This window comes from Vipera berus, assembly GCF_964194415.1.
Source record: "Vipera berus genome assembly, chromosome: 5".
NCBI lineage: Eukaryota > Metazoa > Chordata > Lepidosauria > Squamata > Viperidae > Vipera > Vipera berus.
This window is the reverse complement of record NC_138207.1, coordinates 42,527,002-42,539,456: the sequence shown is the minus strand read 5'-3', so window position 1 is coordinate 42,539,456 and position 12,455 is coordinate 42,527,002. Positions and strand designations below refer to the sequence as shown.

General features: G+C 37.8%; 1 protein-coding gene across 5 annotated transcripts in view; it reads left to right on the top strand.

Moving 5' to 3' along the window:
* Positions 1–12,455, top strand: part of STAG1 (STAG1 cohesin complex component) — a 190,416-nt gene that overhangs the window by 106,136 nt on the left and 71,825 nt on the right. For 4 of the 5 annotated variants that reach the window (XM_081328647.1, XM_081328649.1, XM_081328648.1 and 1 more), the window contains 3 exons: positions 1,922–1,998; positions 6,267–6,471; positions 11,075–11,226. In XM_081328647.1, coding sequence (XP_081184773.1) covers positions 1,922–1,998; positions 6,267–6,471; positions 11,075–11,226 — 434 coding nt within the window. The other variant, XM_081328650.1, reaches the window with a different exon arrangement.

Here is a 12,455-nt window from a genome sequence, read left to right as displayed (position 1 = left end):
CTTTTACATCCAAAAGACTTAGTGTAGCAACTTCCTTACATCCGTCACTACACTATCTTGTTTTACTCACCACCTTGAGATGTTCCTATCCTTTTTAACATTTCAAAAGAACTTTGTTGATTACCATGTGTGAATTCTTTGTCTAAGCAGGAAATACTGTAGATAGCCCCACATCTTAGTGTTACATTTTATACAATTCATTGGTGTTACATTTTATACAATTTATAAAAGAATAACCTTTATTTATTTTCCTTTACTTAGTACTGCCTCCTTCTATCAGCTGTTTCAATCCTACCAGGATTATCCTACTTCTGTTAGCAGTTAAACTATATCACTTTCCATCTTTTTTCCCCCTGCTGATAATAAGCTTTATCCCAACCTTTGGCTTCCCCAAGCTTTAGTTTGTTTTCCACATTAATTTACAAAATTTCCACTGCTATGCAAGAGAGTTAAGTGAGTTTTGTCCCATTTTACAACCTTTCTTGCCAACATTGTTAAGTGAATCACTGCAGTTCTTAAATTAGTAATATGGTTATTAAGTGAGTCTGGCTTACTCATTGACTTTGCTTGTCAGAAGGTTGCAAAAGGTATTCAAATGACTCAAGGACACTTCAACTGTCATAAATACCTAACAGGTGCCAAGTGGGCAAATTTGGATCGTGTGACCACAATCCTGCTGTAATGATCATAAATGTGAAAAACAAGTCATTCCAGTGCCAACAGTCATTAAACAATGGTTGTAAGTTGAGGGTGACTTGTAGTACCATTTATTCCCAACTATATCTTTGATTTTGTTATTAAATATTTCTTAAATAATTAATTCTCACTGCATTTTTGTTTCTCCTGACATTCTTGTCTTTCACATCAATATGACAGATTGGCTGGAATCACATGTAGTTATTTTTGCTTCTCTTGATAAATAGAACAGATTTATCAACTTTCTGCCAGTATTTTCACATCTTAATATTTGTTCATTTTCCTATCATTGGTAAACATTCTACCAGCAAGATATATTTGTTTACTTGCTCTAATCTTCCATATTTTGCAATATGTTTGATGGAGAAAATAAAGTGGAAAACAACCACTCCTTTTTGCAGTGCCTATATATTCAATCTTTATCATTGTTGTACGAGGCACACAAAATTCCCTACAATTCATCCTCAGCCAAAAACACAGCATCCTCTGCATACGAGGGTTATCAATATTCAATAAGAAAGTTCTTACATCATAATAAACATTCTTTATAAACAATCGATAGTTTTATTCCTACATCTACCCATTATGTTGTATATTATATCACATTCATTTTTATCAGCATTTTACACATTTTTTCTCACCCACAATTTCTTTCATTTCATCTTTGCACCAATATTCCTTTTTTGTACTTATCATTAACATACAGTAATTTTACTGTTATTTTTATACTTTTTATCATGTTTTTATTTTTATCCTTGTTAACCACAAGAGTGATTAAGATGGCAATGATCTGTTTGCTAAATAAAGCAGATAATTCCACAGTACAATTTATTGCACTCTATAACAAAAGTGTTCTTACTTAACTCAAGCAGTTCTTGTCATATCCGCATTGCTACATTGTGGATCAAATTTGCAAGTAGTTTGCAGGTAGTCTTCAAGGGCAGTCTAATGTAGAATGAGTTGTATTAGTTCAATCAGGATGTTATTAAAGTATGGTTCAGGAATGAATGCAACTGGTAAGCATTGCCTTGATCAGGAACTATCAGTCTATTCTAGAAAAACAGAGCAATAACATCAAATTTTATAATTGGCTGCTAAATGTAAATAGAGAAAGAAAATCCTATATGTTTATTCATTTGCCATTATGTTCTTTAACATGTTTGTGTGTGTTCAAAGTAAAGATATCTTTAAATATTATAAAATATTTATACTTACTTTATTTCAGGAACTGTGCGGATTGAAATGTTTAGAAACATGCAAAATGCAGAAATTATCAGGAAAATGACTGAAGAATTTGATGAGGTATAGTACTGGACATAAACAAAATATGTTTTAAGCTTCAGCAAAATTGGACATGTAGTGAATGTTGTTGTGTGATCTAATTATTTAAGGAGGTATACTATATGAAAACATAATTATACATCCTTGTAGGTAAAAAAAGAAAAAGGAGTGAACTCTTAAAGAGAAGTGAGCAATTGCTATCCAGATATGTTGACTGACACAGAACTTTGAAGTCAGATTGATTTCAGTGGCAAATATTTAAACATAAATTTCAGGTGGTTTTTGTTTGTTGTTTGTTTTTTGAAATTGCTTGAAATTAAACTAGTTTCACTCTACTCTAATCCTGTATTGCACCCCACAATACAAATAATTTTTGTAGAATATTAAAAGCGGAACAAAATTTAGGAGCAAGAAAAGAAATTCAAGCATTATTTGAAGAAATAAAGACCTGGCAGCAATTAAAGGATATATCAAGGTGTTCTGTAATTAAAATTGTAGGCTACGTATTTGGTATATAAAATATGTATTTGTTGTATTGTACTTGTAGTATTTTCTTATATAATAAACTGAAAGTTGCGAACAGAATTCAAATATTTTGAAAATATCTTTAATGATGTAAGTTTTAGTATAGTCTCATTAATTGCTATATGGTTAGCTTATTTATTTTTCAGTAAACATACATAGATTGCATGAGGGCCGCTATAGTTTTCTTTTGATCGAGGCACTCTGTGACATTTCTACACCACTACCACCACTCATCAAAGTTGCTTATCTTGTCTTATCTTAAAGAAGCTCCTGCTGCTATTTTAAAATTTGTTTTTAAAACCACCCATTCAGGTGCTATCCATATCCTATGAGACTAAAGTGTATATTTTGTAGGAAAATGTATCAAATACTACCTTGTTCTATTATAGAAGAGGGCAAGTTTTGTTCTAGCAGGGACTTTATTTCAAAAGTGATCTATCAGATGACATATGCCAGTGGTGAAGGGCTAAAAGCACATGGTGGGCCAACTATCCATTCTCTTATTGCTATCTCCTTTTTACTTTTCTGAAATAGACTTATTTCATTTTCAAGCAGTAATCTTTCAGGAAAAGGCTAGTCCTTACTCCATGGGGAAGTTGACTTGCTTGCTTGCAGAGGTCTTGTGAAATTTGGCAAAAAAACCCAAAATCCCTAGTTAAGCACTGTCGGCGTTATACCCATAGTAGGCTCTTCAGTAGATCCCAATTTGGTATCTTACTGGAACTATTAGGATGCAGTTTATTCCTATCTGTTATCATTCCTCTTTCAATATCCCACTGAAGATAATTCTCTTCTGTCTATTGGTGTCTCCTTTATTTGGTCATCTACCGTTATTCCTTTATCTGTGTTGATTTTTTCTTTGGGTTGATGAAGTATTGGTTTTATTTATTAAGATATTATTATTGTTTCAACATTATTATCAAAGTTCTGAAATATTTGAAGGACACACGCATCCAGACAGATTATTCCTGGGTAACCTAATCATAACCACAATTTTTTAAAAAAATTATATGCTGATATATTCAATTCTACCTCTCACTCAGGCAGTTTCTTAAGTTCAAGTGCTTCTCTAATAAATTTGTTTGAAAATTTCAGAGTTGTCTGAAGCTCACATGTCTAAAACCAGACATCACAGATCACTCTCCTTGTTTACTGTCCTTCACCACTGACTATTGCTCATTTCTCATTGTCAACTATTTAATCAGACATGAAATTTTTGTCTCTTTTTCCTTCATGATTCAGAATATTCAGTTAATCATCAAACTTTTTTCTCCCTTGACAATATTTCTAAGTGTAGGGTATATTTTCTCTCTTTCTTTAGGAAACACTGTGAGTCTTACCCTTGCCATTCTGATAATGTTGTATCTGATTTTCCATTTTCTTATGATTTTCTCCTATCTGTTTAGGCAGTATTTTGCTTCCAGTCTGAGTGCAAATTGGTGCTTCAAAGCACATGAAGGTTCTTACATAGCACCTCTTTCCAAATATTTAAAATAGCTATGTCTTTTCCCATCATCAAAGCTGACACCAGCCAGAGCATAGAACAACTCAAAGAAGTAGCGCAAGATCGGAAAATATGGAGACACGAGGCCCATAGAATCGTCAAGAGTTGGACACGACTGAGTGGATAACATCGTCATCATCATCATGTCTTTTCCTGGGATTATGCAGCTCCTCTCCACAGTTCACACATGTTCAAAGGAAGTCATATTTTATTTAAAGATATACAGACAGCTATTACATAATTGCTCTGGCATGCTCCAAAGCACTTCTTTAATACTTAGCTCTGAAGACCCTTAAGCCCTGATATTGGTCCAGCATTCTTCTTCTAAACGAATCAAACCATTTCACTGTTTTTACCCAGCTCTTTAAATCAAACCATTTCACTGTTTTTACCCAGCTCTTTAAATCCTAACATAGATCGTTCCCTGCCAGATTCTGGTAAACCTCAAAGCATTTCTGTGGCCAATTATCCTACTGTTTTTCTTCTCTTGTTTGCTATATTTTTTTCTTGTGAAGCTAGCTGATTTGGATTGACCACATATTTTTTCCAGGACATAAAACAGTTGGATCTATTTAAGTTATGTAAAATTACCTTTTTTGAGCTATGTATGGCTTTAAAAGTATATGCTTTGAATTGCATTCAGAAGCTGATAGAAACCAGTGCAGTGTCTGGAGCACAGGTGAAACATGCTGTTAGCAACAAATGTGAGCTACTAACTGGGCTAATGCACTCTAACTAATTGAAGCCCTATGTATGACCTGAATAGGTACCACCATATAGAGCATATTGCGGCAATGTTCCAACTAAATTATAGAGGCATGTCAAGTGTTTTACCTGACACTTGAAAGATAAAATTACTGAGCTCTTGGAAATTATAAAAAATAAACAGTGAAACTAAGTTAGATATAAAAATTAAAATATATGTAATGCAGTAAAATTGAATTGAAAATAACTATTTCTATCTTGTCTCTCCATATGAGAGATATCAGTAAAGTAGAATATTTTTGTTTTGTGCTTAAAGAGAACACATTGTAATTCAGATTAAAATTTAGCCATGCCAAAACCTCCAAAATTGGGTTGCTATAAGCTTCAGCCAGCCAGCTTACCCCAGCACACACACAGAGGCCCTTGCAGAGGTAAATCAGAGCATGAAGGACAAATTTGATGGTCTCTCCCTCTCTTCTTCCCTTGACCTGTGTATCTGTATGCCCACAAGTCTTCCTGGTGTCTTTATTTCTTTATCTCCTCTTAGCTCCGTGGTGGCGAACCTATGGCACGGGTGCCACAGGTGGCACGCAGAGCCCTCTCTGGGCACATGCGCCATCACCCCAGTCCTAGGCCTTCAGCTTTAGGCCTCCACCACCGTGTGCAAAAAAAAAGGTTCAATCAATCAATTTAAACTCGCATGGGAAAAAAAGTTCTCGCAAAGTTGGAATTGATTGATTGAACTTTTTAGTCCCACCCAGTCTGCCATAACTACTGCAACCACGTCTACCCAATGGGCCACACCTACCCAAAGGGCCATGCCTATCTGGTACCTGATGATACATAAGTGGGTTTTGGGTTGCAGTTTGGGCACTTGGTCTATAAAAGGTTCGACATCACTGTCTTAGCTGCTTTAACAATTGAGTTATTTATAGAATTAATATATTTTTAAAGAATTTATGGTATCACTATCCTTCAATTCAAGAGCAGAATATTCCAGCAGTACTGGGAACATTAGAGGAAAGGGCAGATAGACTGGTTCAATATGCTACACTCGAATTCAAGGGTGGGAATGGTGTGACATCAGTGTTCTCTTAACCCTTTGACAACTCCACCCTTGAAGTCAAACATAACCTATCTAGTTAGGTCACTTGTCTTTCCCAGACCTTTCCACTGTCTTCCTTTCTCTGTTCCCTTTGCTGTTGTTGATTGCATTGCCATTTCCTGTTTTTCCCATATTCGAATACTTCTACCTCAAAAACAAATTTTACACCCAGAGAAGTATGCTATGTTCTGGACATAGACCACCAGGAAGCTATTTCATATATAATATTTTGTACATCATTTTGTGTGTTTAAAAAAATAAGCCTCATGTTCATCACTTTTATTTTCCTGATTATCAAGACAATGTAGCTTTATTTGAAATTACCATGTTTTTAGTCATTCAGATAGAATTTAAACTGCACTAAAACTTCATATTTTAATTAGAAGAGAAGCTGGCAGAAGCTTAAGCATGTTTGTTTTTAAAGATAGTATGTGCTTGGTCTTCCCACAGGACAGTGGTGATTATCCACTTACAATGCCTGGGCCACAGTGGAAAAAGTTTCGATCAAATTTTTGTGAATTCATAGGAGTACTAATACGACAATGTCAATATAGCATCATCTATGATGAATATATGATGGATACAGTGATTTCATTGCTGACTGGTTTGTCAGATTCGCAGGTTCGAGCTTTCAGACATACCAGTACACTTGCTGGTAAGTATAATTTAAACACAAAACATACAAAATAATGGTTACATTGTGATAAATCTGTGTGTTGTTATTGATCTTTTATTATCTTTGGAATAATTTATTCAGAAGATATGAATATATATTTTCATATGTGAATTGTTCAGAAGGAATGTATAATTGTTCTGGTTTGAAACAGTACAGTTGCACAACTGCTTGGATCAGCTAGTTCTGGGAAAAACAAGGTGTGATAAAAAAAAACTTTTTGTATATAATTTATTTTTAATCCAGTTTCCTACAAAAGAATTACAAAAGCATAAATTTAATACCTCTATAAATATGTCCTGCATTGCATTTTTAATATGAAATTGTACAAATAAATTTAGGAACTTTTTAATATACAGTCATACTTTGTTACTTCTTAATGTCTATTGAACATAAATATATTGTTTGTGTAATGCAAATTACATAAATTACTACAAATGACAACACTCCCTAAATAATGTAAATTGGAATGGATCTCATTACATTAATGTAAAATGTAAAGTAATGTAAATTTAATTTTAAATTAAACAAGTTTGGATGAAATCAACTTGTCCTTTATTTTGCAAGGAAGTAATTGCTCTGCAAGGAACAAATTTTCCTAATCTTAGCAATATCCATTGGAATTAATTGTTAGATATACTCTGGGAAAGAATTGCTGATGATCAGAATGTAAAATAACAATAGCCATATTTAGTTAGGCAGATAGAAGAAAGAAGAAAGTTGTACATATAGCCCCATCCTTTTCCTTCTCTCTCATCCATGCATGGCATTCAGAAGCTTTAGAATGTTGTATAGTACTTATATTTCCTTGAACTTTTCTAGCTGTCTGTGAAAATGTAGGATAAATGCAGGTTGCGTGGATGCAATTAGGTCTTGCATCCTAAAGCCCAAACTAAAGTCCTTCATGGATTCTAATGAATCCTGAACATTACTGATATCTTTATTATTTGCTACTAATGACTACATTTAATGGTATCCATATCAGAATATTTTGTGAGTTTTTTGTCATCAGAACCATTGGATATAAACTTTCATGATTACATATTGAACTAATTCACAGATAATAATAAGCCATCTCTGATTTCCATAATGGGTCTGTGGAAAACTGCGATGCTGCTAATATTATACAAAGGATTTGCCAAGAGGTTTTCTCTTGATTCTAAGTTCATTGATATACTTTTATGAGTGAGGCATAATTACAAATTCTGGGTGATTGTTATATTGAAAGTAGCAATCCATATTTTACCTCAACACAAATAGATCAGAATCTTCGTATTCTAGTTTGTTGTTAGCTGCGAAGTCGTGTCCGACCCATCGCGACCCTATGGACAACATTCCTCCAGGCCTTCCTGTCCTCTACCATCTTCTGGAGTCCATTTAAGCTCACGCCTACTGCTTCAGTAACTCCATCCAGCCACCTCATTCTCTGTCGTCCCCTTCTTCTATTGCCCTCGATCTTTCCCAGCATTAGGCTCTTCTCCAGCGAGTCCTTCCTTCTCATTAGGTGGCCAAAGTACTTGAGTTTTAGCTTCAGGATCTGGCCTTCTAAAGAGCAGTCAGGATTGATCTCCTCTAGGACTGACCGGTTTGATCGCCTTGCGGTCCAAGGGACTCGCAGGAGTCTTCTCCAGCACCACAGTTCAAAGGCCTCAATTCTTTGGCGCTCAGCCTTTCTTATGGTCCAACTTTCACTGCCATACATTGCAACTGGGAAGACCATAGCCTTGACTATACGCACTTTTGTTGACAGGGTGATGTCTCTGCTTTTTAGTGTGCTGTCTAGATTTGCCATGGCTTTCCTCCCCAGGAGCAAGCGTCTTTTAATTTCTTGGCTACAGTCCCCATCTGCAGTGATCTTGGAGCCCAGGAAAATAAAATCTGTCACTACCTCCATTTCTTCCCCATCTATTTGCCAGGAATTGAGAGGGCCAGATGCCATGATCTTGGTTTTCTTAATGTTAAGTTTCAACCCAAGTTTTGCACTCTCCTTCTTCACCTGCAACAAGAGGCTCTTTAGTTCTTCTTCACTTTCTGCCATTAGAGTGGTATCATCTGCGTATCTTAGGTTGTTGATATTTCTTCCGGCAATCTTAATTCCAACTTTTGATTCATCTAGCCCTGCCTTTCTCATGATGTGCTCTGCATATAAGTTAAATAGGCAGGGCGACAGTATACAGCCTTGCCGGACTCCTTTCCCAATTTTGAACCAATCAGTGGTTCCGTGTCCAGTTCTCACTGTTGCTTCTTGACCCGCATATAGGTTTCTCAAGAGACAAATAAGATGGTCTGGTACTCCCATCTCTTTAAGAACTTGCCACAGTTTGTTATGATCCACACAGTCAAATGCTTTAGCATAGTCAATGAAGCAGAAGTAGATGTTTTTCTGGAACTCCCTAGCTTTCTCCATGATCCAGCGTATGTTGGCAATTTGATCTCTAGTTCCTCTGCCTCTTCGAAATCCTGCCTGCACTTCTGGTAGTTCTCGATCCACATACTGCTGAAGTCTAGCTTGTAGGATTTTAAGCATGACTTTACTAGCATGAGAAATGAGTGCAATGGTGCGATAGTTTGAACATTCTTTGGCACTGCCTTTCTTTGGAATTGGAATATAAACTGATCTTTTCCAATCCTGTGGCCATTGTTGAGTTTTCCAAATTTGCTGGCAAATTGAGTGTAGCACTTTTACTGCATTGTCTTTTAAGATTTTGAATAGCTCAGCTGGAATACTGTCACTTCCACTAGCTTTGTTGTTGCTCAGCTTTTCTAAGGCCCACTTCACTTCACATTCTAGGATGTCTGGCTCGAGGTCAGTGACCACCTCATTGTGATTATCAGGGACGTTAAGCTCATTCTTGTATAGTTCTTCTGTGTAATTTTGCCACCTCTTCTTAATCTCTTCTGCCTCGGTTAGGTCCCTGCCATTTTGGTCCTTTATCATGCCCATTTTTGCATTAAACGTTCCCTTCATTTCTCCAATTTTCTTGAAAAGATCTCTGGTCCTCCCTATTCTATTGTTTTCTTCTATTTCTTTGCACTGTTCATTTAAGAAGGCATTCTTATCTCTTCTAGCTATTCTCTGGAATTCTGCATTCAATTGGGTGTATCTTTCTTTTTCTCCCTTGCCTTTCGCTTCCCTCCTTTCCTCAGCTATTTGCAAAGCTTCCTCAGACAGCCATTTTGCTTTCTTGCATTTCTTTTTCTTTGGGATGGTTTTGGTTGCTACCTGTTGTACAATGTCGCGAACCTCTGTCCATAGTTCTTCAGGCACTCTGTCTATCAGATCTAATTCCTTAAATCTATTTGTCACCTCTACTGTATATTCAACAGGGATATGATTTAATTCATACCTGAGTGGCCTAGTGCTTTTCCCTACTTTCTTCAGTTTAAGCCTAAACTTTCCAAGGAGAAGCTCATGGTCTGAGCCACAGTCAGCTCCTGGTCTTGTTTTTACTGACTGTATAGAGCTTCTCCATCTTTGGCTGCAGAGCATATAGTCAATCTGATTTCTGTGTTGACCATCTGGTGATGTCCATGTGTAGAGCCGTCTCTTGGGTTGTTGGAAAAGAGTGTTTGCTATGACCATCGTATTCTCTTGACAGAATTCTATCAGCCTGTGCCCTGCTTCATTTTGCACTCCAAGGCCAAACTTGCCTGTTATTCCAGTTATCTTTTGGCTTCCTACTTTAGCATTCCAATCCCCCATGATGATAAGAACATCATTTTTTGGTGTTAGTTCTATAAGGTGCTGTAGTGCTTCATAGAACTGGTCGATTTCATCCTCTTCAGCACTGGTGGTTGGGGCATAGACCTGGACTACTGTGATATTGAATGGTTTGCCTTGGATTCGAACTGAGATCATTCTGTCATTTTGAGGATTGTATCCCAGTATTGCTTTTCCTACTCTTTTATTGACTATGAAGGCTACTCCATTTCTTCTGAAGGATTCTTGCCCACAGTAGTATACCTGATGGTCATCTGAATTAAATTCACCCATTCCTGTCCATTTTAGTTCGCTGATACCTAAGATGTCAATGTTCAGTCTTGTCATCTCTTGTTTGACCACATCCAGTTTTCCTTGATTCATGGATCTTACATTCCAGGTTCCTATGGAGAAAAAATCTTTACAGCATCGGACTTTCCTTTCACCACCAGACACATCCACAGCTGAGCGTCCTTTCGGCTTTGGCCCAGTCGCTTCATTCTTTCTGGCGCTACTAGTACTAGCCCTCTGCTCTTCCCCAGTAGCATATTGGACGCCTTCCGACCTGAGGGGCTCATCTTCCAGCGTCATATCGTTTTGCCTTTTGGTACTGTCCATAGGGTTTTCATGGCAAAGATACTGGAGTGGGTTGCCATTTCCTTCTCCAGTGGATCACGTTTTGTCAGAACTCTCTGCTATGACCTGTCCGTCTTGGGTGGCCCTGCACGGCATAGCTCATAGCTTCATTGAATTACGCAAGCCCCTTCGCCACGACAAGGCAGTAATCCATGAAGGGGATTCTAGTTAGTATTAAGCAAATAATTGTTTCAAAAATGCACTTGGGCCTGGAAAAGAAAAAATGATTTTTGTTTGTATTTTTCCTAGCTATGAAGCTTATGACTGCTCTTGTGAATGTTGCCTTAAACCTGAGTATTCATCAGGATAATACACAAAGACAGTATGAAGCTGAAAGAAACAAAATGATTGGTAAAAGAGCTAATGAAAGACTGGAGCTGCTTCTTCAGAAACGGAAAGAGGTAAATGACTGTTCAGAGTGATTGTCATAGTTTTTCACCTGTAAAAAGCAATTCAGAAAAGATACAAATTCACGGTGTCTTTACAGTCCAGACCAGCAGGGCCAAAACTATGGAACTGCAATTGATTTTTGCATAGAAACTGTCTCTTTAATATAAATGAAATTCAATCAGTTTTCAAGCCTCATTAAAATAAATGATTCTTATGTCACTCTATATTGGTTAATATTTAACAGAAATACTGCAGCCTTTTTGCAGTGAATAAGAATTAAAAAATCCTTGTAGTTAGATGGACTAAAGCTGCATTATATGTAGTTTGTTAAATTATAATATATTAATAATTTAGACTTTTAAGATTTTACGTATTGACATAACACTTTGGATAGGTAAACACTCATCTATACAGTTAAGTGTTACCATTTAAAATAAAATCTTATTTATTTACTCAGCATAATTACAGTGAACATTGCTTTCTATTTTTTCTTTTGCCTGGTTGAGGGAGAAATTTTATTTAATTGGACTTGGGCACTGCCCAGCTCCAAATCATCCCTAGACAATGAGCAATATAAAAAATGCATGTGCATACAATAAGATGAATAAATAGTGCAGCAAGAAAAATGAACAAACCAGAGAACTAACATTGAAACATATGCAGCATGTGACAAATGTATCTAACAAAGGGTTCCATCCACTCTACCTCAAGGTCTAGGACACGGGTCGGCAACCCGTGGCTCCGGAGCCGCATGCAGCTCTTTGAGCCGTCTCCTGCGGCTCCCAGCCGCCCGGTGCGCGCGCACCTCTTCGAACGGGCAGTGGTGCGCGCGCACCTCTCCAACTGGAGAGTGGCACCGCCCGTTTGGAGAGGTGCGCGCGCACCTCCCCGAATGGACGGAGGTGCGCGCGCACCTCCCCAAACCTTTGGAGAGGTGCGCGCGTACCTCCGCGCGAAGGGGCAGCGGCGCCGCTCTTTGAGGAAGCTGCTGCGGCCCGTCTGCAAAGCTGCCGCTTTCGGCAGCTTTGCAGACGGGCCGCAGCAGCTTTCTCGAAGAGCGACGCCGCTGCCCCTTCCGAGAGGTGCGCGCGCACCTCCCCGAATGGGCAGAGGTGCGCGCGTACCTCCGCGCAAAGGGGCAGCGGCGTCGCTCTTCGAGGAAGCTGCCGCGGCCCGTCTGCAAAGCTGCCGCTTTCGGCAGCTTTGCAGACGGGCTGCAGCAGCTTTCTCGAAGAGCGAC